This window comes from Pteropus vampyrus, unplaced genomic scaffold (genome assembly GCF_000151845.1).
Source record: "Pteropus vampyrus isolate Shadow unplaced genomic scaffold, Pvam_2.0 Scaffold7, whole genome shotgun sequence".
In the NCBI taxonomy this organism is placed as follows: domain Eukaryota; kingdom Metazoa; phylum Chordata; class Mammalia; order Chiroptera; family Pteropodidae; genus Pteropus; species Pteropus vampyrus.
The window spans coordinates 16444856-16472812 of NW_011888788.1; the positions used below are offsets into that span (position 1 = coordinate 16444856).

The 27957-nt window shown below is 34.7% G+C and overlaps 1 protein-coding gene and 1 pseudogene across 1 annotated transcript in view; both read left to right on the top strand.

Annotated features, from left to right (window-relative positions):
• The window catches only part of XRN2 (5'-3' exoribonuclease 2), a 78144-nt gene that overhangs the window by 26454 nt on the left and 23733 nt on the right, over positions 1-27957 (top strand). Inside the window, exons 18-27 of the mRNA XM_011370835.2 lie at positions 843-950; positions 1038-1127; positions 1785-1857; positions 3421-3504; positions 4423-4520; positions 5148-5227; positions 6480-6536; positions 16535-16603; positions 16699-16830; positions 19011-19138. Of these exons, the coding sequence (XP_011369137.1) occupies positions 843-950; positions 1038-1127; positions 1785-1857; positions 3421-3504; positions 4423-4520; positions 5148-5227; positions 6480-6536; positions 16535-16603; positions 16699-16830; positions 19011-19138 (919 nt within the window). The remainder of the gene's footprint in view (positions 1-842; positions 951-1037; positions 1128-1784; positions 1858-3420; positions 3505-4422; positions 4521-5147; positions 5228-6479; positions 6537-16534; positions 16604-16698; positions 16831-19010; positions 19139-27957) is intronic.
• LOC111747091 lies at positions 19935-20050 on the top strand (annotated as a pseudogene).

Genomic DNA, 27957 nt, shown 5'->3' on the forward strand with positions numbered 1-27957 from the left:
GTGCTTTTTCTTTGGAGTAATCTCTATCTGACTTAAAGCCTTTGATAATTGAGATGTCAGACTGGTAAGAAATTAGGTAGACATATAGGGGATATAACACCTTTAGATAATACCTGATTTTGTGCTAAAAGTGCAAGTTAAGTTAGGTTTGGTATGACCTGGGAATAAATGAAGTTTGTTGGTAAGTAGAAAGTAATTTAATGCACTAAGCAGCAATATGGTATTGATTATAAAATATTCTAAATTCATATTTTACTCCTAAAATCAAGATTTTAATTCCTTAGGCACAGTCAAAACACACATCAGGAAAACTCCTCTTTTCTATGAGTGTAACTTGCTTTTGTTATCTTTCTGATGGGTTTACTTGAAATGAAAATATAATAGGAAATTATAAAATGAAACTTTTGGCTGTTTTACTCTTAGTCACTTTCAGTAATGTCCCTTACCTACCTGTAGGCTCAGTAAGTGTCAGCCGCAACTTCTCTTCATTTTATTTGATAATGGCAACTCTAGAGTTGAAGAGAAATGGCAACAAACACATTTTAAGGATAAAAATTTTGACCAATTTATGTCTGTAAATATGAAGTTTGGTGTTAACTGATTATTAAAGATGCTTTGCAGTATTTCTTAAATGAAGGATCCATTGATATAAAGTAAAAAGTTCATATTTAACCAAAATAACTTAGGACTTCTGGGAAAAAAATTTATATATGGAATATATACTAGAAGTCATGTATTTTATAAACAGTGTATTGTAAGTTAATGTTCTAATTTTTGTTTGTTTTTGTAATGTAACTGTCATTAACATAGATTTTTGGTTTTGTTGTTTCTAATGATTATAGGGCTGTGCTTCCTGGAAGTGGTATTATCCATTCCATTATGCACCATTTGCTTCAGACTTTGAAGGTATTGCAGACATGCCTTCTGATTTTGAGAAGGGCACTAAACCGGTAAGCTTGATTATTTAGAGCCATAAAATTCATAGAATTCAGGCTTAGATAAAAATTGTGTCTTAAACTTTTTTTTCTTCCTTGCAGTTTAAACCACTGGAACAACTTATGGGAGTTTTTCCAGCTGCAAGTGGTAACTTTCTACCTCCATCATGGCGGAAGCTCATGAGTGATCCCGTAAGTCTTAGTATTTCGAGTGTCTTGGTAATTGGGGTTTTTTCATGTTTTACTAACATTAGTTACAGTTGCTTTTGCATCTCAGTTGAAACAGTGAAATGCAGAAATAAAGTAAAAATATTTAAGTTCTTCTGTATATTTTTCACGAGTTTTTTCACCCTGCTTACCTTGTCATTAGTACTCTACTCAGTAAATAAAATTGTGTTTTGGGGAAATTTGTATGACAATCGTTTTGTTCTCAGCCTATTTGTCATTATTTTTACTTATTCCAGCCCTGTGTAGTGACTACCAGAGCTCAAAAGACTGATCTTTCTGAAATCACACCTAAGCCTGTTCTGTGTGCTAGCTAGCTAGAAAGAGTGAGATCCACCCAGGAAATAGAGATTATTACAATCAATAAACTCTTCACTCACTATCTTGGGCCCACAGTTGTCAGCTTTACAATTCTATAATAATGCGCTTTTTTCCATCATTTAAAATAAAATTGTTAATTTTGTTTTATTAGACCTGGGATTAATGACCTGATAACAGATTTTAAAAGGAATGAAACCTCATTTTTTCATCAGGCTTGATAACTTGAGTGAAAGTTGTATCAAATTATGTGTAACAGAAACATGTGACTTCTGGTTTGAACCTTTACTTTTCTCCCTGACATAGGATTCTAGTATAATTGACTTCTATCCTGAAGATTTTGCCATTGATTTGAATGGGAAAAAATATGCATGGCAAGGTAAAATTTAGATATTATTTCTTTTCATTAAAATTATTTTCTCTTTTTGGTAAAAATGTGAGCAAATATGATTTATGGGATGAAAGTATTTTTGTAAAAGATAAGTATTTTAAGAATTACATGTGAAAATTTGCTATTTAGCAATGATAGTAATTTTAATAGTAACATTGGTTGAAATAGATTAATTATTATATCTTTTGTTTCCTTTGTGATTAATTCATGAGAGGAGACTTTCTCCTTCCATCTAGCACTCGTTGATACCTTGTTAGGATCCTGAAAGATGTAGAAACATGATAGTGTCCGTGTGGAGACTGATTTTTGCTCCATGGAAACTTTTGAAAAATGTATTAGAAATTTAGTTTAAATACTTGACATTAATCATTACTTAAAGTTTATCTCTTGTGTATTTATTATTTTCTCATTCCTTCTGTTCACAGTTTTGTAAGAATGGCAATATAAAATTACTACTAAATTCAAGGTGCTATTTACCACTCGACAAATGTGTGATGATGATTGTAAAATACAATAGTCTCTCATTCATTAAGCCAAGTATTGTTTCACACCAAAGCTTCTTTCAGCAAATCATTTTAACCTTCTCTTCTACCATAGATTTTCTAGGAAAATAAGCACATTTGTTAAAATCATGTTTTCACTCTTTTTCCTTGATTATTCCCTATGGTTCAGATGACCAATAAAGGCAATAATCACAAATACAAAAGTTTTGAGTGGCAGTAGTTTCAAAATAATTTAGCTCTATTTACCGTTTCTCTTTGCTACTTAAAATTTTTATTTCTATATGTTCTAGTATATATAGAAGCAGAACATATTTAGCTTTAATTACTTTGTATATTTTTCTAGTACTAGATGCTATATTACTGGTATGCTTCTTTGAAAATTATGCCTGTATGTGCAAATAAAGCAATGACTTTAATTCTAGCACACTTCAAAGGACAATTTTCAGCTTGAAAATGAACATCTGTTATTCTCTCTCTACCCCCACCCCCAGTTATTTAAGCAAGTCTCTAAAAATTTTTTGTATATAAATTATTAGGTTTTAAAATGTAAACAGAATACTATGCAGTTTTAGAGCTGGCAAGGACATCCCAAGTATTCTAGTTAGACAGACCTTCTGAGTATTTTAGTTGTGTGATCTCTTTTTACAAAAGTGGAAACCGAGTCTTAGAAAAACAAAAAAGGATATGCTCACACATTTGGAAGATTTACTGGCCTGCCCAAGGGCATCCTAGTAAGTAAGTCCAGAACATAGACCGATGTCCAGGTGGCAATTTGTTGATTTAAATCAACAGTTTTATCATCAGAGAGTTACAACTCAGCAAACATGGTTTTCCATATGAGCCATTTTAAGGATGGAAAACAGAATTTTTTTTTCTACCACCACATAGAAAGTATTCACACTTCAATTTTGGCTAAATAGAGTTCATTTCCAAAATGTTTTGATATTAGCAGGGATACTCTACCAGCAGTGTTTATTTGGACCAGTGATAACTTGGAATTTAGGTGATCCTAATAGCTGAGGTGTGTGGTGTGCATTTGTTTCCCCAGGTGTTGCTCTGTTGCCATTCGTGGATGAGCGCAGACTACGAGCTGCCCTAGAAGAGGTGTACCCAGACCTCACCCCAGAAGAAAGTAAGAATTATACTTCCACTTGGTCACCATTGAATCTGTGTAATATAGAATTTACATTTTCTTATAAAATTCAACCTTTTTTTTTTTTTTTGTCAGATTTCCCATGAAGGGCATAAATCATTAATTTTACTTCTTTATAACAAATGTTATCTTTGCTTCTTAAAACTTATTATCCATAAATTGAATAGTAATTAAATGAAAAATTTTTAATTATAATGTTAAATTTATAAGAAAGCAACACTTCATGACATACACACACAAAAGTAGTTTTGCCTTGGTAGGTATTATTAATTTCATCCCTCTCCCTTCTTCCCATTGCCTCCCTCAAATAACAATAACTTTGCTTGAAAGGTTAGGTTGAAATAAGTATTTGTCCTCAGAGTGCCAACTTTGAAATGTTCTTTTGCATAAAAAGTGGTATTTTGTCGTTACTACTGACAGTTAAAAGTATTATTTTTCTACCACCACATATTGGAAATTGAGAATTTTGGCTCTGTTGGAAAATTTATTCAATACTAGTATAATAAACCTATAGAAATAATTTCTCTATTGATCATCCTTAGAATAATCTTTGTTATTAGATGATACAATTTGTGTTTCCGCAGGGAATGTTTATATATTTCTTATAGTAAGAAATTGAGTTCTGTATAAGCAAGGAAACTTTGTCTCATAATACTGTATTCAGGTATATTTTAATGATAATTTTTTTATGATAGTCATTGATCTTTGAAACTTTATTGTCAAATTTTTTTTCCTTCTACAGAGACACATCATACATGCAGGTCTATCACTTTTAAATTGTTTTTTGTAAGCTTTATAATTAAGTTTTTAAAATTTAGATGCTTATTTTATTCTCATAAAAATTGCTGTTCCAGATATAATTGTTTTATCTTTATTCTTTTCTTCTTTTCCCGCCAGCTAGAAGAAACAGTCTTGGAGGCGATGTCTTATTTGTGGGAAAACATCACCTACTCCACGACTTCATTTTACAGCTATATCAGACAGGTTCCACAGAGGTATAGACTCTTTTCAATGATGAAATGATTTTAGACAGTATAGTTATTTGGTTAACTCATCAGAAATACTTTTTTTAAATTTTGGTGAAATATAAAAAATTTACCATTTTAACCATTTTTAATTGTATAATTCTGTGGCATTAAGACCATACACAGTATTGTGCAACCATCACCATTGTTCATCTCCAGAACTTTTTCATTTTCCAACCAGACACTCTATACCCGTTAAACAGTATTAAACAATACCTCTCCATTTTTCCCTCCCCCAGCTTCTAGTAACCTCTTTTTCACTTTTTGTCTTTATAAATTTACCAATTTTTGGTACCTCACATAAATGGAATCATATAATATTTGTCCTTTTGTTTCTGGCTCATTTCATTTAGCATGTTTTCAGGGTTTATCTAGTTGTAGCATGTGTCAGAATTTCACTTTTTTATGGCTAAATAATATTCCATTGTATTACATACCATGTTTTATTTATCCACTCATCTGTTGATGGGAACTTGAGTCGTTTCCACCATTGGCTATTAAGAATAATGCTACTGTGAGCATTGGTGTACAAGTGTATTTTTGAGTTACTGATTTCCATTCTTTTGGGTATGTAATCAGGAATACATTTTTCCATAGCCAATGGATGTACCACCTGAACTATGTCATGGGATTCAAGGAAAGTTTTCCTTGGATGAAGAAGCCATTCTTCCAGATCAGTAAGTGTTCATTTGTGTATAATTGAGGTGACTGGGACTAAGTTTAGTTAGCATTTTTACCTTGTTGCCTAAATGTTTTATTTTCTAGTAATAGTGAGAAAATAGTGAGAAAACAAAACAACAACAAAAAACCTGTTGGACTAAAAAAGAGTTGGGCAAAGCTGTATAACATAATAGCTATATCACTTTGTGCAGGGAGCCTAGGGGATCCCTAAAACCTTTTCAGGAGATACACAAAGTTCAAAATATTTTCATACTAATACTAAGATGTCATGATGTTATTTGCTTTTGTCACTCTCTTTCTCTCTTGACCGTACGGTGGAGTTTTCCAGAGGCTAAATGTAGTGTGATATCTCAAGAAATTGAATCAGAAGCAGATAAGAGAATCCAGCTATTAAGATAAATTTTCAAAAATGTAAAACAGTGATGTTCTTCTCACTTATTTTTGTTTTGCTTTGTAAAATTATTGTTTTCATAAAAAATGTTATTTAAATTAACAGATAATGGGTTTATTCCTGATATCTTTAAATTAATATTTTTAAAATTTCTTAGTTTTAATTTTTAATAGGCAAATATTGATAGATATTACCAACATAAACAAAACTCTTTGGGCTCCTTAGTTTTTAAGAGTGTAAAAGGATTCTGAGATCAGAGTTTGAGAACCGCATTTCACGGGTTTACATCTAGGAATATAATTGCTGATCGTAGAGTAGGTATTTGTATCTTCATTTTTTTTAGATAAAATCTTGTGGTTTTCCAAACTGATGACACTGTTTTATAATCTCGGTGGCAGTTTATGAGATATCTGGTTACTCTCAGTTCTTGCAAAGCCTTGGAATTGTCACAACCTTAATTTTTGTCAATCTGATGGATGCTTATTGGCACTTTATTGTAGTTTATAGTTGCATTTCTCTGATTACTAATGAGAATAAAGCCATATTTGATTTTCTTAATTTATAAAATACTTGTTCTATGTTTCTGTTCATTTATTTGTCCCTCCTATCCTTTCTTTTTGGTTTGTAGATATTGTTTACAAATTCCAATTTAAGCCCTTTGCCCATAATTGTTTTCTGTTAATGAGATTACAAACAAGAGAGACTGGGTCCTAAAGATAGAAACGATTATATTGTTTTAGTTGGTGTATTTTAATGATTTCTCTTTCCTAAAGTCTAACAAACAGCACCATCTTACTTCCACGTAGCTAAAAGGTTATACTTTACAACTAGATGCTTCTTCACTTTTTTCTCTTTAGAATCGTATGTTCTCCTGTTCCCATGTTACGGGATCTGACACAGAACGTTGCGATCAGGTAAGTTTTCCAAAATTCATGTCATTCAGAACACAGCTCTGAATTTGCAAATAAGTTTAAGAAGACTTGCGATTCACAAGGAAATAGCAGCTATTATTCCATCAATCCTTTTGAGTTTGGAGAAGTCGCTGTGTAGCAGACCTCAGAGCAGAGCCTCTTGACTTTAAATTATGTATATTGTTAAGGTTACTGATTTAACAAGCTTGCTTCTCTGTTTTTTGGTTTCCCCTGACAACTTCTGATTCTTCCCAGATTAAGGAAAGTGGGCAGTAGAAAATCGGAGTTTCTAGGAATGATTTGCTATATAGGAGCAAACAGAGCTCCACATACCAGAGGCCTATACAGCTTCACTATAAATTAACAGATTATCTTAATTATATTTATAATTGTGGCCCTGCAGAGTTTAAAAACAAAACCGTTGAATACTTTATTTTGGTTAAGATGAGATAGAATGAATTTGTGGTAATTCCAGTCAGCAGTTATTATAAACTTAAAGGACTAATTTCTGCTATCTGGAAAACTTATTTATACCTCATTTTTTCAATGTCGATAGTGTTTTCTATTGAGTAAAGATAATGTAAAATATAATATGACCGTTTAGAATAAAAATCAAACTTACTACTTATTTCTATAATTATTGTGTATAATTACTAATCTCCGTGGCAGAGTTTATGTTGTCCCTTTCTTCAGTCTTTAGACAAGAATAAGGCAAACACACCCTAGTCATTTCAAGGATTTCAGAAAAGCTATTTGTGAATTCTCCTTTCCAACTCGTTCTTATTATTGCTCTGACTCTCAGGAAATAGTTTAGATTTTACATAGATTTCTCATTGTGAAGTATAAGCATGTTTATTTTTCTATCTTTAATGACTTTAGATAGCAACTGCCATTCTAGAAAGGCTTTTATTTAAAGAAAACCATTATGAATCTGGAAAGTCTTCCTAGATTAGTTGCTTTTATTTATCTTTACACATAATTTTTCCTGGCTCTTTGTCTCTGGGCTCTTTTGTTAAAGGTGGAGTTCATAATTGTAAGCCATGCTCCTCTGCCCATCACAAACAGTCTGGCTCCCACAGATCCCATATGGACACTGCGTTTTAACCTTTGAGGTCTCTGGCTTGCCGCAGTACTTCAGACCTGTTAATCCCTCAAGTTTTCTCTTTGGATTGTTGCATGTTTCCTTGTCCTCCTCAATTTTTCTGCATGTTTTCAAGGGTTTTCCTGCCCAATTCTCTAGAAATAGTTAATTCTACTTAACTTTGTAAATAGGATGGTCTTGCCCAAGGGAAGAGTTAAATAATTGACATATCCTGAAAATTTTGTTTTGTATGATGCTGTTGTTAGTTGAATGTTTCTGATCCTGAAAGTGCCTTTGATATTATTTGGTATAAACTGTGTTCACAAGATCATTAAATTTATAAAACAAAATTCAGATCTAGGTGCTCATTCAGGGATATGTTGAAATACCCTCCAAATAAAATCGACTAAATTGAGTTAATATCCTAGAGATTCATGAAAAACCATAGTTAATTACCTTATAAGGTAATTTTCAGCATTTTCTTTTGAGACTGAGATTCAGTTTACCACAGTTTTTGTGTGTTTGTTTCAGGGCTTGTTCTGTATCCAGTGTTGTTTTTGCTTTATAAATGAAAATCTGAAAATATAGCTTGCAGTGCCAGTTGTCAGTTTTTTCTCACTATTTTGACTCCTAGCATTTTTTCCCCTTCTCTATTTGGATGCATTTACTATTCCATTCCATATTTGAAAAGTCATTTCCTCAAGTTGAGTGTTAGGTTGGTTCTTACCATCACATTAGGTCTTATCTGCAGCGTTGAGAAAGTATATTATAGAGGTTATGGACATGTCTTAAAGTCATAGAAGGAGCAGTAGAAAATAATGGTTAGCTGTGACCTAGGAGATATTTTTTTCCAATTTCGATTCCATAAATCATTCAACCTATTAGTAGATTAACTTTGAATAGAATTGAACTGTCTCTCTTAATTTAACTCATTCTGCTCTTCCTCCACCATTGTAATTTGCTTAGACATAGTATTTATTTTTAGAGTAATCCTTTCTCAACTTTATATAAATCCTGTGTATGGTTTTAAATTGCAGAAAGTCATTTTCCTGGTACAGCAGCACAATTTTGTACTTATCTAGAGTAGATACACACGTATACACCTTTGTTTACCTCACACTCAGTATTCCAAGCTGACTTCTTTGTTCTGTGGCCCTCACCAGTTCTCCTTGCTGATCTCTCCTTTTTGTCCCTGGACCTCTTGTTTTCCCAGTTGCCGAGACTTAGGAGCCCATTATATGCTTTGGCTTCTCACTTTACGTTACTCCCAATGTCTGCACTGTTATTCTGGAACATTTTTTTCTTTTCAATTATTTTTTTATATCTGACTTTTTCCAGTGAGCCTGTTTTGTATTTTCTTCTCCTGGATTACTGTAGTGATCTCCCAGCTGATTTATTCCACTATCCTTCCCACTGAATATATTGGCCTGTGATATAAGGCTTATCTTTCTTAAACATTACCACCCCTCATAAATCTTTGGTTACTCTGTAGTGCCTGTAAAATTACACTCCTTTGCTTTTTCAAGGCCTGTCATAATTTGGCAAAGCTGTAGTTCTGTGCCTGAATCACCATAGTTCCTCAAGAACACCTCCTCCTTAACCAGGCTGGTTCCTTCTGTGCCTTCCATTCATTGTTTGGAATGCTCTTCCCTTTGTAAGCTACCCTTCATTACTTTTCTTCTATTCTGAAAGGTAATCTATAATTTATAATATTTTTTCCCCAGCTTTATTAAAGAATAATAGACAAATAATTGCTCATATTTATATTGTACAATTCAGTTTTTTTTTCAATTATACTTGGCATACAATAATATATTAGATTCAGTTGTACAGCATAGTGATTAGAGATCTATATAACTCATGAAGTGGTCACCCCACTAAATTAAATACTCCTCTTCCCCCTTACATATTTTTTACAACGTTTTTTATTACGTTCCTTATGCTACACTTTATATTAACCATAATTATTTTCTATTCATTTGTCCTTAATCCCTTTGCCATTTTTCATTGTCCCCTCAAACTTCCTCCTGTCTAGTAGCCCTCAGAATATTCTCTGTATCTATGAGTTCGTTTCTGTTTTCGTTGTTTATTTTGTTCTTTAGATTACACATGTATGCAAAATCAGGTGGTATTTGACTTTCTCTGACTTACTTCATTCAGCGCAATACTCTAGATTCATCAAGGCAATATCTTTTTCTATCCCCTTTCTTTTAGTCTGTATCTTTTAAACTAAAGTGAATCTCTTGTAGGCACCATATGTAAGTGTCTTGTTTTCTTATCCATTAAGTTTCCCCATCTTTTGGTTGGAGCACTAAATTCTTTTCATTTGAGGTACTTGTTGATAGGTATGTAGTTATTACCATTCTTTATTCATGTTTTTGATACAAGTTTTTCTTCTTAAAGAAGTCCCTCCAACATTTTCTCAGATACTGGCTTAGTGTTGATTAATTTCTTTAGCTTATTTTTGTCTGAGGAGCTCTTTATCTGTCCTTCAACTCTAAATGATAGCTTTGCTGGGTAATGTATTCTTGGTTGTAGATCCTGGATTTTCAACACTTTGAATATTTTGTGCCAAGCCTTTCTGTCCTGCAAAGTTTCTTTTGAATCAGCTGCCAGTCTTTTGGGTGCCCCCTTGTAGTTAACTAATTGCTTTTCTCTTGTTACTTTTAAAATTCTCTCTGTATTTAACCTTTGGCATTAACCTTGGTGTGATCCTCTCTGGGTTAATTTCTTGGGGGACTCTCTGATTTTCCTGGGGTTGTATGTCTTATTTCCTTCACTAGTTTGGGTAAGTTTCATTCATTATTTCTTCAAATATATATTCAACTTCTTGTTCCCCCTCTTCAGGTACCCCTGTGACATGGATGTCGATACCCTGAATTTTGTCCCATAGGCTCCTTAAATTATTATTATATTCTTGGTTACTTTTTTCTTGTTTTTCTGGTTGAGTGTCTTTGGCTTTCCCATTCTCTATATTGGTGTTTCAGTCCTCTTCTTCTACTTGGTTGATTCTCTCTACCGTACTCTTCATTTCAGATAACGTATTCATTTCTGACTGGCTCCCTTTTATAATTTCCATTTCCATTTTTACGTTTTTTTTATTTCTTTGTTAAAGTTTTCACTGAGTTCATCTACACTTCCCCTGAGTTCATTGAGCATATTTATGACCATTGTTTTGAACTCTACATCTGTTAGATTGCTTGACTCCACTTTTTCTTGATCTATGTTCTGCTCTTTCATATGGTTTCTGCTTCTTTGTCTTCCCATTTTGGCTGCCTTTCTGTGTGCGTTTCTATGTACTAAGCAAAACTCCCAAGTCTGCTGGTCTTATTAGCATAGCTTTGTGTAGTAGGTGTCCAGTGGCACAGTCCTGAGAGGGCTTCAGCTGCAGGCCAAGTTTAGCCCCAGTCTGTGCACCTTTGGGGCCACCTATTAAGATTCAGCAAGCAATTCACAGATGCTATGCTTACAGTTACATCAAGGGGCCATGCCAGAAACCGAGATCAGCTGTCACCAGTGTGAGTCTTGGCACTACTCAGGAAATGGCACAGGACTCCCCAAGGACACACCTGGATGTGGCTTGGGTGAGGCCATGAGTTGGGGAAGGCAGAGTTTCAGGGAATCTTCTAGGTGGAGCAACCTCTGTTATCCAGTTAGAGGACGTCTCAGCTATGGCAGCACTGTATCCACTCCCTGGGACATGGGGAAAGCTCCACGGAGGAACAATGGATACCTTTGGCAATTCTGCCTGGGAAATAGCCTTGCCTCTAGTCCTCGCTCAGACAACTCAGTGTCCCCCTGTAAGTCCCTGGTGACCCCCGAGCAGCCGACCTGGCGCTGGTGCTCAGCGTGAGCAGGTCTATCACTGCAAAAGTTCACTGACGGACACTGCCCCCTTAAGAGGCGTCTGCTGCTGCTGGTTGCCACTGCCATAGCCTCTGTCCCACTCAGCCGCTTGGGACCGGGCAGCCTTGTGGCTTTGCCTCATCCTCCCTGCAACCATTTTAGCATGATTTCTTATTTCTCTCCCTAGTTGTAGTGCTTCTGTTCATCTAGACCCCCAGGCGTCTCTGCTTACTGTTTGCTCTGTGTTTCCATCTCAACTTCGATGTGGTCGCAAGAGGAGATGAGTGAAGCTTCTATCATCTATGCCATTTTGCCTGGTTCTCAATTTATATAATCTTTACATATATTCTTTTCATCAGTAGCTTGTATAGCACCCAATATAGTTCTAAACTTAATGTAAAAGCTCAGTTGCTCGTAGTATTAGAACCAGTGTTTACCAAAGCCTCTGAAGAGCCGAAACTTATTTCTTCAGAGGAATGTTTCTCAAACTTTCTGTATTCACTTTTGGGTGTATCAGGCAAGGGATAGAATGTTTTATCTCTTCAAGGAGATTTTTTTTTTTTTAAATAGATGTATGTGAAGATGGATTTTTTAAATGTAATCATTACTTCAGTGATTGTAAGACTTGTGGTTGGCAAGCAAATAACTCAAAATCCAGCGCCTGAAAGGAAGTGGAGACATGCAATCAGTAACAGGCTTAATGGTTGGAAACTCTCAGAAAGGTTTAACTTTCACTACCTATAATACTTAACAAGACACTGAACCAGTTAACCTCTTCTGATAGAATGTCAGAAAAGACATCTCAAGTCCTGTAAACCCTTTGTTTTAAAATGTCAAGTATATGAATCATAAAATTTTCACTGCAAGAACAGTTTACACTGGTATGCTGATTTAGCATTAATTATAGAATGTGTCAGGATAAGGTAGAATAAAAATGAGACATGATATTTGGAGTTTTCTGCTTTTCTTTGTGAAGTGTGCTAGCACTCTCAAACAATAATAGGACTTAAAATGGCATTTCTAAGGATAATTCTTAAAGTGAATTGATTCCAAAAAATGTGTTGTACATTCTATTCTTTTTTTTAATTAAGACTTTGCTATAGTATTTTCTTCTTACAAATAGTTTTAAAGTGCTACTTATGATACAGATAAAAGCACTGTTCAGTTTCCTTACTTTGAATGATGCTTAGGTTTTAATTTTTTATTTATTTTGTCCTTGGTGTGTTTTTTAAGACAATTGAGTAAAAAAATAATAGGGAGGTTGCCTGTCAAGGGTTGGATCCATTGTATTATTCCTGGGTCAGAGCTGATCTGGTGCATAGAAGCTTATGCTGGGTGAGTAAGCACTATTCCACCTGGAAGAAGTGATTGAAAACACTTCTCCTGATTACCAAATTACATTTAACTTAATATAAATCAAAATACAATTTTCTTACCTCAGCTAGGCAGCCTGTTGAGTCCATCGGCTGTTCTGTTAACTCATTTCCTCCCTGAGAGTGGTGCTTTCTTGTCAGTGTACTGCTTTCCCTCCCCTGATAAACTCTCTACAATTAACCCCTTTTGTTTCTGATGGTTAAAATTTGTCAATGAGTAATCTGAATTTTTTACCTTGATTATTCCCAGTATTTGTATTTCTATATTTTATTATAATAAAATTATTTCCATTGTATTTAGTACTCTACCTGTAAGAATTTGAATTATATAAATCTGAAGAAAATGAAGGAAATTCTAAAGTTTGGATCCAAATGAAAGTTACTCTTTGATATTTTCCTAATGGGTTCCTGTCTAGTTTACCTGTATTCACTTTTAGTAGGTTTGTTTAAGTTGTAGCTTCTATTAGCACATTGGAAAAGTACATTTGAGTTGTGCTCCAGCTCTTGTTATTTAATTTCTGAAAACAATAATAGTTCTTAGTATATATTTTTGGGAACAAATTAAAATACCCAAAATCTCTCAACCAGTGAAAGCTTAACTCATTTTAGGAGAGAGTAAGTCTCTAATTGTTCTCAAAGATCTAACAGAAAAGAGTGCTTTAATTTTTGAGATTATAATGTTCCTTGTCCTCCAAACTTATTTTTGGATACTTCTTTCCTGTCTCCTAATGGTTTGTACCATGTATCACTTTGTTGAGTGTGGCTCTGAGAGGAAGGAAGGAAGATCTTGAAAATTGTTTTCCCATTAGCTTGGAAATTTTTTTCCTTTTAGAGCATGAGCATGAATAGTGGAATTTTTAAAACAATTTTATTGAGGAATAATTGACATACAGTAAAGTATACATTTTTGACAAATAGGCAGATTTGTCTTCTCACACATTAGTTTCAGCTGTCTTATTAAATCTCTTGTTATAACCATGGTCCTTCAAGAGAGATTACCTCTGTACCCCAGAATTATCTCTTTTCACTGGGCGCATCCTACTTTGGCCATTTCTTCATTTTCTTAGTTTCACCTTTTTCTGTGCGTGACTTGCAGATTTTCGTCTTTAGTCCTCCTCTTCTGAATATATTCTTCATTCCATTTCTGGCCCTGCCATTACTTTTGTTTGCCCAACTTTTCCACCTCATGCACATGTTGAAGACTCCTTTTGATCCTCCCCTCCTTATACACTACTACTGGGTGATTCTTTCTGAGTTACATCTTTGATTGCTTTTACTCTCTTATTGACTGAGGTGGCTTCACATTGTGCTTATAACAAGCCCTTCACAACAGTATCCCAGTTCAAGCAATCTTCTGTTCACATACTTTTGCACCCCAATCTAACCCTTCTCAACTGGAGTACTACCTAAAAATTAAATCTGAGAACTTAAAGCATTTGTTACATGTAATGAATCGGTTTCTGTCCTGTGCCTTTAGAATGATAGTAGTTACCATTCTGTGATATCTCTTCAGTGATACTAGTATCTTCCTTGGGAGAATTGAGAATGTAGTCACTCAAATCGTTTTATAAAGGCTTACTTCTCTCTTATATTCCCATCGAGAAGGCTGCTCCAATTAAACTGAGCTACTCCTTGGTTCTTGGACCCCTTTCCATGTCTTTGTTCCATTTATTTCCTCTGCATTCCTGTAACCAATTCTGTCCCACCTTAAACCTCAGCCTTTTGGATGATATTTTCCTTGGTCCCAGGTGAGAGAATCCCCTTCCTCCTCCCCCATATACACATGCTTTTAGCCCACACAGAGACTTGCATGTGGAAGGCACGTGCACGCACATGCTTTGAGTCAGCATCTTTTCTGTGCCTGTTACTGCCTTTTCCACTTTCTTCCTTATAAAACTGTTATTAAACATTTCCTGTGTCCCTTATTAGAAAGGGAGGCAGGCCTGATGTGTTTGTACCTCCACTCCCACCATGAGACCATGTATGTCTGTGGTCCCTAACCTTTTTGGCACCAGAGACTGGTGCTCCTCTGAGAACCTAGTGCCCGATGATCTGAGGTGGAGCTGAGAAAGAGAAGCTAGCACTGGGGAGCGGCTGCAAATACAGAGATGAAGTTTCGCTCTGCTCACCCATCACTCACCTCCTGCTGTGCAGCTCAGTTTGTAATAGGCCACGGACCCCATACCAGTCCGCAGCCCAGGGACTGGGGACCTCTGATATATGCACTGGGCACTCTAAAAGTTTGTTTAGTAAACTGCTGAGAACCCTGCAAACAGAACTACTTTGAGACACTTTAGTTGCAAGTCTTGCTTTATTACCAATTTTCTCTCTTTACTTTGTATGGGCCCTCATAAGCCCAAATAACTTCTGTTTTCTCTATCACCCCCTTAAACTTTTAACACTGCCTGTCTTGACTTGCCCTGCCTAAGCCACCTTGCTCAATAGAAAACGTGAGGTACAAATAGTTTCTAGTGAAAAATGAGTTGTAAGAGGACCAGATTGAGTAAATAAAGTGTTGCTCAGATGTTCTTGAACTCATAGCATTTTTATTATAAATGAAACTATTTTTATGTACTTAAAATATACAGTTAAATCCTACTGCAATAAAATTTCTCTATAACAGATGAGCCCTAAAGTGGCAGTATTTGAAGAGGAAAAAAATTAACTCTAAAATATCAAAACAGTTCAGTTAAACCTTTTTTAACTGATTGCAACTGTAATTTGTATTCATTGGAGGAATTTTAGAAAACATAAAGTACAAAGGAGATGGTTGATTATACAGAGAATATCATTGGTAACCCTTGGGTAAACATGTGTCTCGTCTGTTGTGTATATATTTTCCTGTATCATTGTTCTATTACTAAAATGTTTAAAATATCAACTGAGTATTCCAATTTAATGAAGAACCATAGTTTCTTTAACCATTCCACTATTATTCACATACTTAGGTTTTATAGTTTTTCCGTATTATGAATACCGATGTTATAAGCATTCTTAAGTATAAATCAGACACATCTAGAGTTCCAGAGAGGCTTTGCTGTGTCAGAAGAAAGACTTACGCACTTACCAATCTTTGACATAGACACATACACATATCACCAGAAAGGAAGTTTGACCCAGGTTATTATACTCAAAGCATGAATGTACAGCCTTCTAAAATTGTGACTTGTTTTATTGTCAAAGAAACACACATTAGTAGAGCAGGATAGAAGTTTACAACTGGGAAGTTTAGTGTTTTTACCCCTACAGATTATTTGTGTTTATTTTTTGATTTTACAAATTTTTCTGTTGTTTGCATCTTGTCCTTATTTTAGCAAGAGCTGCTCTTCCCTAAAATGCTAGCAGGAGAGTCTTTGCCAGGGCCTGGAACGGAATCAGAGGTGTTTTTTGTTGTTGTCGATCTCTTCAGCCTGTCTCTAATATTATTAGAATTTCTCTAGTGTTGAGCAATGTCTACTGTTTCTCTGTGATCATCCACAGCTAGAACATGGCTCTTCCCACAGAGTTACATGAAGGCTATGTACTAGGAATTAGTGGCAGTTTGGTTGAAAATATTTAGACATTTGGCAAAATTATTGACAAATAATTTTTGGAGAAGACTTGAACTTTATTGTTTAAACAGGATTATTACCTCAGTTTACATGACAGTTAAGCCAGCCTAATGCAATAAAATCATTAAATTGTGTATTGTTCTCTTCTAGTATTAATTTTAAAGACCCACAGTTTGCTGAAGATTACGTTTTTAAAGCTGTAATGCTTCCAGGAGCAAGGTAACAATAATGTAGTTACAAAATACACGCTATCTAGATTTATTTTGTATGAACAATGTTCATCCCTGTTTTCTCTTTTATTTTCTGATGGTCAGAAAACCAGCACCAGTACTGAAACCTAGTGACTGGGAAAAATCCAGCAATGGACGGCAGTGGAAGCCCCAGCTTGGCTTTAATCGGGACCGGCGGCCTGTCCACCTGGACCAGGCAGCATTCAGGACTTTGGGGTGAGTTGTAGGTTTCTATCCTTTGTATATTTTGCTTTTTCTGAATCATCCACAAAGTATTGAGCCAGTATTTATGCCATTGATATTTAAGATAATATTAAATACAACTTTTTTGCAGATATTTTAATGACTTTTCTGCTTTTCAGTTTTTAAAATTCACTTGTTTCTGTGGTTTACATATTGCTTTATGTGTTGCTTGAGAATTCCACTATTTTCTCAGGAGATTTTGCTATCTTTCTGACAGTTGTTTCAAAAGAATACATTCTCTTTACCCTCAAGAAAGTTTTAGCTGAATTAATGTGTGACAGAATCCGTTTAAAGTGTTGGCCAGTTCATTGGTACAGAGAGCCACCAGTCTCCTAGATTGTTGCTTAACCAGTATTCAACAGTGATATCTGTCGTTGCTTGAATTTTTCATTTCTTTGCCTGTCAGTTAGATTGAATCTCTTTTAATATGTCTGTTGGTAATTTGTATTTCTTTTTCTGTGAATTTCTGATTTTTATCCTTTGCCCTTATTAGCTATTGAATTGCCTTTTTCCTGGTTACACAGAACTATTTATAGAGAGGGGACTTTAAAACAATAGATTAAAAGCTGGATTAAAAGGGCAACAGGCTGGGAGAAATATGGATGAGTTATTGTTTATTAATTAATAATGATAACTCATATATAGATATTTCCAATTCATAGGAAAACCTTAAGATTCAACACGGGATTTAGGCATTGGATTGCCATCAGCATGTACTTATAAAGTGAATTGTAAAGGACAGTGTGGCATAGCAGTTAAGAGCATGGGCTCGGGATCCTAAATGTCTGGATTCAGATGCCTTTCTACCAGTAGATATTTTTCTACAAGTTACTGAACTGTCCTATGCCCTCGTTTCCTGTGTGTAAAATAAGAGTGATAATTTCACCTACTTCATGAAGTTGTTGTGAGGATTAAGTGAGTTAATATTTACCAAGTGCTTAGAATAGTTCCTCAACCCTATGGAAATGTTATCTGTTATTGTGGTTGGTTGTTTTGGAAGTCTTTATTCCTAATAGTAATAAAAAAAAAAAATTGCAAATTTAAAATATTCTTAAGTAACTTTTTACATTATTTCAACTGTTTTGGAAAGCAACATAGAAGTACCTCTAAATAGAGTTCTGAGTTCTGAAGATACTCTTAACTTTGATCCAAATTCCTTCTTGGAATATATCCTGCGAAAATAATTTTAGACGAGCATAAAGTTATATGCCAAAATATCTCCAGTGCATTGTTATCTATACTACTACTACTACTAAATTAGAGGAGTGATTTAGTAAAATATGAGACATCAGCATGGTAAAGTATTCCATGCATATTACAGTTATGAAGACTATGAAAGATATAGGGAAATGTTTGATATAGTTTAGTAAATTGAAAATAGCAAGATATAGAGTATTAGTGTAGACAGTTGGCCCTCTGTGTCCCCAAGTTTTACATCTGCAGATTCAACCGACTATGGATGGAAAATATTGGGGGGAATATCTCCGACAGTTTCAAAAAGCAAAACTTGAATTTGACATGTGCTGAGTACTACACTGAATCCATATGAATGAAGTGATGTGTAGACCTACCCTGCTGTAACTTATATGCAAGTGTAGGTTATATGCAGATACTACACCATTTTATGTAAGGGACTACTCAGATTTTGATATCCCCAACTGGTCCTAGAACCAGGCCCCCACAAATATCAAGAGACAACTGTACAGTAATAGAAAAAACTGAAATGTAATGCAAAAAAAGTACTTTTTTTTTTTTCTTAAAGTAATATGTATTTAAATGATTATCCATTAAGAATCTTGGTGTGACAAATGAACATTTGCTGTCACCATTAATATCAGGTACTGTTTTAAACTTTGTTAATCTTTTAAATTTGCATTATCTTAATCAGATCTAGTAGTAAAGAGATGGCTGCTAGCACTTGTTTAATTTGTGTCAGTTGTGATGTGATGGATATATCTAGATATACTTTTTTTTCTGGTTGTATCTTAGTACCACCTAAATGAAGCCAGGCATTGCTTTAGGTAGGAACCTGTGGTTCTATGAAGAACTTGGCATTTTCCTTACCCTTTATAATTTGTTTTGTGGATAGAAGTGGTTCAGAAATGTTAATCATGAAAACTAATTACATGGCATTTGGATTGCTCCCTTTACAGCCATGTTATGCCGAGAGGCTCAGGAACTGGAGTTTACAGTAATGCTGCACCACCACCTGTGACTTATCAGGGAAACTTATACAGGCCGCTGTTGAGAGGACAAGCCCAGATTCCAAAACTCATGTCAAGTAAGCTTTTACTAATTAGTTATTTTACATGCTAAATAAATTACAACAAAGGTTGGTTTTTAATCTTCATTGCTATTGTATCAGTGCAGAGATAGTGGACTTAAAAACAATTTAGAAGAATTATAAGAGACTACTTCATATAGTCTTCAGACATTTTTACTGTATACAGTTAATTGAATATCTGAATTGGATTTATTTTCATTTATAAATCTTTTGAGTGAACATATGCAAAAAGATATGTGGAATGCTTGCTGTTTGTAGTGGGGCAGTTAAATCACGTGCAGTAAATATGGAATAACAACCATTTAATTGAGAGATAGCAATATCCCTTTTTTGAACAAATTGTATCTCAGTACCACTAATTATATGACATTTGAATTCTGTGGAAAAGGGAGAAAATAGTTGAATGTTATAGACTTCATAGATTTACACTAATTTTAAATTGTATCCCAATTTAATATTATTTTTGAGCTCTATGGCCATGCCCATTTATCAAGAAAGTCTAAGTCATATGCCAGGTTTTCAAAACCGCTTTCTTCATGAAGCCCTTGCTTCTTCATTCCTGGTTGTCTGGTTATTATCCAGCCAGGCAACATGGGAATGACAGGACAAGAGAGTGTGGCAAAATTCTAACATTTGTTAAATATAAGTGTCATATGATTTCAGTATTTTTCTGAATGTTTGAAATATTTCATAAAAAATTTTTTAGGATGTAGTTTCATAGTATAGTGGTTAATGCATCTGCTTTACACACAGAAGGCCTTGGGTTCATGCCCCAGTAGAGCCACAGTCCATGGTCTAGGGCCATGCCACCCTGAACAAGCCTGATGTCTGATCTCAGAAGCTAAGCAGGGTTGGGCCCGGTTTGTACTTGGATGGGAGACCACCTAGGAAGACCAGGTGCTGTAGGCATAAATAATAATAATAAATAATAATAAATTTTTTTTAAAGGCTCTATTCCCTCTGCTGTACATTATATCCTTATGACTTATTTTATAACTGGAAGTTTGTATGTCCTTATTCCTTCTCCTTTCCTGCCCATCCCTCACCTCCCTCTTCTCTGGCAGCCAACAGATTGTTCTCTGTATCTTTGAGTTTGTGTTTCGTTTATGCATTTGTCTTGTTTCTTAGATTCCACATGTAAGTGAAATCATATGATGTTTGTCTTCCTTTGTCTGACTTATGTCACTTAGCATAATACTCTCAGAATCCATCCATGTTGTTAGAAATGGCAGGATTTCATTTTTTTTTTTTTTTTATGGCTGAATATTATTCATTGTGTGTGTGTATGTGTGTGTGTGTGTGTGTATACATATACACACACACACACACCATATCTTCTTTATTTATTCCTCCGTTGATGGATCTAGGTTGCTTTTATACCTTGGCTATTGTAAACAATGCCATAATGAACTTACGGGTACATATATCTTTTCGAATCTGTTTTCATTTTCTTCAGATAAATACCCAAAAGTGGAGATGCTGGTTATACAGTTGCTTTATTTTTAATCTTTTAAGGAATCCCCATACTGTGTTTCCAAGGGTAGGTGTTAAATCTTCTTTGAATGCTTGACAAATCACCTGTGAAGCTGCCTGATCCTGGACTTTTGTTTTTGGGAGTTTTTGGATTATTGATTCAATTTTGTTATTAGTGATCAGTCTGCTCAGGTTTTCTATTCTTGATTCAGTCTTGGAAGAGTGTATGTTTCCAGGAATTTATCCATTTCTTCTGTCTTGTCCAATTTGTTGTCGTATAATTGTTCACAGTATTCTTTTATAATCTTTTGTGTGTTTTTGGTTGTCACTTTCTTTTCTGATTTTATTTATTTGGGCCCTCTCTTTTTCTTGATGAGGCTGGCTCAAGATGTATCTATGTTGTTTATCTTTCAAAGAACCAGCTGTTAGTTTTGTTGATCTTTTATATTTTTTGTCTCTATTTTATTTATTTTTGCTCTGATCTTTATTATTTCTTTCTTTCTACTCACTTTGGGCTTTGTTTGGTCTTGTTTTTCTAGTTCTTTTAGATGTAAGTTTAGATTGTTTTATTTAAGATTTTTCATGTTTCTTCCAGTAGGCCTTTATTGCTATGAATTTCCCTCTTAGAACTGCTTTTGCTGTGTCCCAAAGATTTTGGATTACTGTTTCCATTTTCATTTATGTCAGATATTTTTTGATTTCCTCATTAATCCATTGATTGTTTAGTAGCATGTTGTTTATCCTTCGTATTTGTGTTTTTTCCAGTTTTCCTTATTGTAATTGATACTGTTTCATACTGTTGTGATCAGAGAAGATGATTGATATGATTTCAGTCTTAAAATTACTGAGACTTTGTGGCTTAATATGTGGTCTTTTTTGGAAAATGTTTCATATGTACTTGGAAAAAAATGTGTATTTTGCTGTTTTGGGATAGAACGTTCTGTAAATATCAAGGCTACTGTTTCCTTGTTGATTTTCTGTCTGGATGATCTATCTGTTGATATAAATGGGGTGTGAAAGTCCCCTATTATTATTGTATTACTGTCATTTTCTCCCTTCATGTCTCCTAATAGTTGCTTTATGCATTTAGGTGCTCCCACATTGAGTGCGTAGATGTTGGCAAGTATTATATTCTCTTGTTAGATTGATCCCTTTATTATTACGTAATGCCCTTCTTTGTCTCTTGTTATTTACAGTCTTTGTTTGAAAGTCTGTTTTGTCTAAGTATTGCTACCCCAGCTTTCTTTTCATTTGCATGAAATATCTTTTTTTTATCCTTTCACTTGCAGTCTCTATGAGTCTCTCAATGTGAAGTGAGCCTCTTGTAGGCCACATATACACAGATCTTGTTTTTTATATTTGTTTAGCCACCCTATGTCTTCTGTTGGAGCATTTAGTCAACTTACACATTTAATGTAATTACAGATAGGTGTGTACTTGTTGCCATTTTATTGTTTTCTGGTTGTTTTGTGGTTCTTTGTTCCATTCTTCTTCTCTTGTACATTGATGACTTTCCTTAGTGATTTGTTTGAGATACTTTTTATTTTTTATGTATCTGTAAAAGGTTTCAGAGTTGTGATTACTATGAGATTCATATGTTTATAGCAGTCTGTTTTAAGTTAATGGTCACTTAAGTTCTAACATGTTCTAAAAGCACTACAGTTTTTACTCACCCTTCTTACCATGTTTGTTTTTGACATCATTTTTACATCTTTTGTGTGTGTGTGTGTGTCCCTTAATTTATCACTGCAGTTATTCATGTTCTTGTTATTTTTCTCTCTTAACCTTCATACTAGCTTTGTAATTGGTTGATCTGCTATATTTTAAAAGTGTTTGCCTTTATCATTTTTCTGTTTTGCTTTTATTTATTTTTATTTTGTCCTATATTTTCCATTTTTAGTTTTGCCCATTTCTGCTTAAAGCAGTCTCTTTAACATTTCTGTAATGCAGATTTATGGGCAAGGAACTCCTTTACCTTTTGCTTGTCTGGGAAACTTTATCTCTACTTCAGTTCTTTTTTTTTTTTTTTTTTTAAATTAAGTTTATTGGCGTAACACGGGTTAATACAATTATATAGTTTTCAGGTGTACATTATAATTTGACATCTATATATTCTATTGTGTGATTAGCACCCAAAGTCCAGGTTCCTTCAGCTACCATATATATGATCCCCTTTACCCTCTTTACACTTCACCTACCCCCTTATATTTGACCCCACTTACCCTGTCTACCTCTCCCCTCTTCCCCTACCCCCTACCCTCTGGTAACTACTAGTCCATTGTCCATGTCCATGAGTCTCTGTTTGTTGTCCTGCTCATTTGTTGCTTTTAGGTTTATATCCCACATCTAAGTGATACCATGTGATTTTCTACTTTTTCAGTCTGGCTTATTTCACTTAGCATGATTATCTCAAGGTCCATCCATGTTGTTGCAAATGGCAGTATTTCATCTCTTCTTATGGCTAAGTAATATTCCATTGTATATATGTGCCACAGCTTCTTTAGCCAATCATCTATCGTAGGACTCTTCGGTTGCTTCCATGTCCTGGTCACTGTGAATAATGCTGCTATGAACTTCGGTGTGCAAATATCTTTTCGGATATGGGTTTTCAAGTCTTTGGGGTAAATACCCAATAGTGGGATTGCTGGATCATATGGTAGATCAATTCTTAGTTTTTTGAGGAACCTCTATACTGTTTTCCATAGTGGCTGTACCAATTTGCAGCCCTACCAATAGTATATGAGGGTTCTTTTTTCTCCACATCCTCTCCAACATTTGTTATTACTTGTCCTGTTGATTATAGCTATTCTTACAGGTGTGAGATGGTATCTCATTGTGGTTTTGATTTGCATTTCCCTAATAGCTAGCAATGTTGAGCATCTTTTTATATATTTGTAGATCATTTGTATGTCCTCTAGGGAGAAGTATCTATTCAGGTCCTCTGCCCATTTGGATTGGATCATTTGTTTTTTTGTTGTTATTGTTATTGAGTTGTATGAGTTTTTTGTATATTTTGGATATTAGGCCCTTATCAGAGGCGTTGCTTGCAAATATATTTTCCCATTGAGATGGTTGTCTCTTTACATTGTTGACGATTTCTTTTGCTGAGCAGAAGCTTTTTAGTTTGATGTAGTCCCATTCGTTTATTTTTGCTTTTACTTCCCTTGCCTTTGAGGTCAAATTCATAAAATCCTCTTTAAGTCCAAGGTCCTTGAGTTTAGTTCCTATGTTTCCTTCTATGCATTTTATTGTTTCAGGTCTTATAGTCAGGTCCTAAATCGATTTTGAGTTAATTTTGGTGTGTGGTGGTAGACAACAGCTTAGTTTCATTCTTTTGCTGGTGGCTTTCTAATTTTCCCAGCACACGCTTTCCGTTCTCCACTGTATGTGTTAGGCTTTCTTGTCAAAAATTATTTGCCCATTTAAATATGGGTTTACTTCTGGTCTCTCAGTTCTGTTCCACTGGTCCGTGTGTCTGTTTTGCTGCTAATGCCATGCTGTTTTGATAACTGTCACTTTGTATTATAATTTGAATTCGGTCAGAGTGATGCCTCCAGCCTTGTTCTTTTTTCTCAGGATGGCTTTGGCAATTCAGGGTCTTTTGTGCTTCCATACAAATCTGATGATTTTTTGTTCTATTTCTTTAAAAATGCCGATGGGATTTTGATGGGGATTGCATTAAATCTGTATAATGTTTTAGGTAATATGGTCATTTTAACTATGTTGATTCTTGCAATCCAAGAACACAAAATATCTTTCCATTTCTTTGTATCTTCTTTGATTTCTTTTAATAGTGTCTTGTAGGTTTCATTATATAGGTCCTTCACATGTTTCGTTAAATTTATTCGTAGGTTTTTCATTCTTTTTGTTGCAATTGCAAAAGGAATTATTTTTTCCACTTCTTTTTCTGATGCTTCATTATTAGAGTATAGGAAAGCTATGGGTTTTTGAATGTTGATTTTGTATCCAGAGACTTTACTGTATTTGCTTATTGTTTCTAGTAGTGCTCTTGTGGAGTCTTTAGGGTTTTCCGTATAGAGAATCATGTCATCCGCAAATAGTGACAGTTTGACTTCTTCGTTTCCTATTTGAATGCCTTTTATATCTTTCTCTTGCCTGATCGTACTTGCTAGAACCTCCAACGTAATATTGAATAGCAGTGGCGATAGTGGACAGCCTTGCCTTTTTCCTGATCTTAGAGGGAAGGTTTTTAGTTTTTCACCATTAAGTATAATATTGGCTGAGGGTTTGTTATAAATGACCTTTATTATGTTAAGGTACTTTCCTTCTATACCGATTTTGTTAAGTGTTTTGATCATAAATGGATGCTGTATCTTATCGAAGTCTTTTTCTGCATCTATTGATATGATCATATGATTCTTATTTTTTAATTTGTATATGTGCTGTATCACATTAATCGATTTGCACATGTTGAACCATCCCTGTGCCCCTGGGATGAAGCCCACTTGATGTGGTGTATAATCTTTTTAATGTTGTTATATTCGGGTCACTAGTATCTTATTTAGGATTTTTGCATCTGTGTTCATGAGAGATATTGGCCTGTAGTTTTCTTTTTTGTGCGTGTTATCTTTACCAGGTTTTGGTATCAGAGTAATATTGGCCTCATAAAATGAGTTGGGAAGTATTGCCTCCTCTTTGATTATTTGGAAGAGTTTGAGGAGAATAGGTATTAAATCTTCTTTGAATGTTTAGTAGAATTGACTGGTAAAGCCATCTGATCCTGGACTTTTACTTTTTGGTAGGTTTTTGTTTCAATTTCCATACTGCTGATCCGTCTATTTAGATTTTTCATTTCTACTTTATTCAATCTAGGAAGGCTGTATTTTTCTAAATACTGGTCCATTCTTCTAGGTTATTAAATTTGATGTTATATACTTTTTCATAGTATTCTTGTATGATCCTTTGTATTTCTGTGATATCAGTCGTAATTTGCCCTCTTTCATTCCTGTTTTTGTTTATTTGTATTCTTTCTCTTTTTTCTTTAGTTAGTGTAGCCAGGGGTTTGTCAATTTTATTAACCTCAAAGAACCAGCTCTTTGTCACATTTATTTTTTTCTATTCTTTTGTTTTCAATTTTATTTCTGCTCTAATTTTGATGATTTCTTTCCTTCTGCTGACTTTAGGCTTCATTTGTTCTTCCTTTTCTAGTTTTTTAAGATGAAGTGTTAGGTTATTTATTTGGGCTGGTTCTTGTTTTTGGAGGTAGGCCTGTAGTGATATGAACTTCCGTCTTATGACCACTTTTGCCATGTCCCAAAAGTTTTGATATGTTATACTATCATTATCATTTGTGTCTACGTATCTCTTGATCTCTCTTATCTCTTCTCAGACCCAGTTATTCTTCAGTAGCATGTTGTGTAATCTCCATGAATTTGTGGTTCTTCCTGCTTTCTTTTTGCAGTTGATCTCTAGTTTAAAAGCATTATGATCAGAGAATATAGGTGGTATGATTTCAACTGTCATATTTATTTGTTGAGGCTATCTCTGTGTCTCAGTATGTGGTCGATTCTTGAGAATGTTCTATGTGCACTAGAGAAGAATGTGTAAGCAGCTGTTTGGGGATGGAAGGCTCTGTAAATGTCAGTTATGTCCAGTTAGTCTAATGTATCATTTAAGGATGTTATTTCCTTATTGATTTTTCTGTTTCGATGATCTGTCCATATCTCACAGTAGGGTATTTAGGTCCCCTACTACGATGGTGTTTTGGTCTGTTTGTCCCTTTAGTTCTATTAGTAATTGCTTTACATATTTCGGGGCTCCCTGATTGGGAGCATAGATATTAACAAGTGTTATGTCTTCTTGGTGCATGATTCCCTTTATCATTATGAAGTGTCCCTCAGTATCTTTCTTTTTATTTTGAAGTCTGTTTCATCTGATATTAGTACTGCTACTCCTACTTTTCTCGGAATGCCATTTGCTTGAAATATCATTTTCCATCCTTTCACTTTGTATCTATATTTGTCTTTGGAGCTGAGAGGTGTCTCCTGAAGGCAGCATATGGTCGAGTTTTGTTTTTTGACCCATTCTGCAACTCTGTGCCTTTTTATTGGTGAGTTCAGTCCATTTACATTTAAGGTGATTATTGAAATGTGAGGTCTTCTTATAGCCATTTTATCTTTTGCTTTCTGGTAGCTTGGTGTTTCCATTGCTTCTTTGTTCTTACGTTTCTGTTTTCTTTATTTTGGTTGGCTTTTGTGGTTTTTTTCCTCTGGTTCTTCTTGTTTTATGTTATATACTTCAGTTCTGAATCTTTGGTGTGTGGTTACCATTAGGAGTATGAAAAGGATAGTTATATATATTCAGTTGTCCATTTTCTTCTGTGCATGTCTTATCTCCATTCCCCTTTGCGAACTTGGCTCTTTGAATCCTCCCCTTTTCAGTCATTGTTGTCTCAATTTGTCCCTATGTATGCTGAACGTTCAATACTATCGTGTTATAACAGTTCACTTATTATTATTTAAGCTATAATGCCCTGCTTTTAATAAGGGTTGCACTCCTCTGCTTCTCTTTGCCTGATAGTCACTTTACTCTTAATTATGTATTTTTGTTGTTGTTATTTTGTTTTAGGTGAGCTGACTCCTTTCAGTATTTCATATAGTGCAGGCCTCGTAGTGGAGAATTCCCTCAGTTTTTGTATGTCTGGAAAGGTCTTGATTTCTTCTTCATATCTGATGGAGAGCTTAGCTAGATACATTATTCTAGGCTGGTAGTGCCTTTCACTTAATAGTTTAAATATTTGGTTTCATTCCTTTCTGGCTTGTAAGGTCTGTGCTGTGAAGTTCAATGATAATCTAATGGATTTTCCTTTATACGTTACCATTTTCTTTTCCCTAGCTGCCTTGAGAATTCTCTTTGTCATTGACTTTTGATAACTTTAATACAGTGTGTCTTAGTGAAGGCCTTTTTGGGTTGAGATAGTTGGGTATTCTGTTGACTTCTTGAATTCCAAGCTCCAGCTCATTCCTTAGATTTGGGAAATTCTCGTCCATTATTTGTCTGAAAATGCTTTCTAAACCCTGTTGCTTTTCCTAGCCTTTGGTAATGCCCATTATTCTTATGTTTCTGCTCCTGATAGTATCAGCTAGTTCTTGTGTTTCTCTTTCATTAGTTTTCATTCTTCGGTTTCTCTCTTCTTCCTTCTGATTTATTTCTAGATTTCTGTCTTCGATATCACTGATCCTTTCCTCCATTTGGTTGACTCTATTTCCAAGGCTTACTATTTCATTTTTCAACTCTTACAGTGCGTTCTGCATCTCCAGAATATCTCTTCTGTTCTTCTTGAGAGTTTCAGCCTCCTTGCTCTGCTCATCTAATTATTTTTT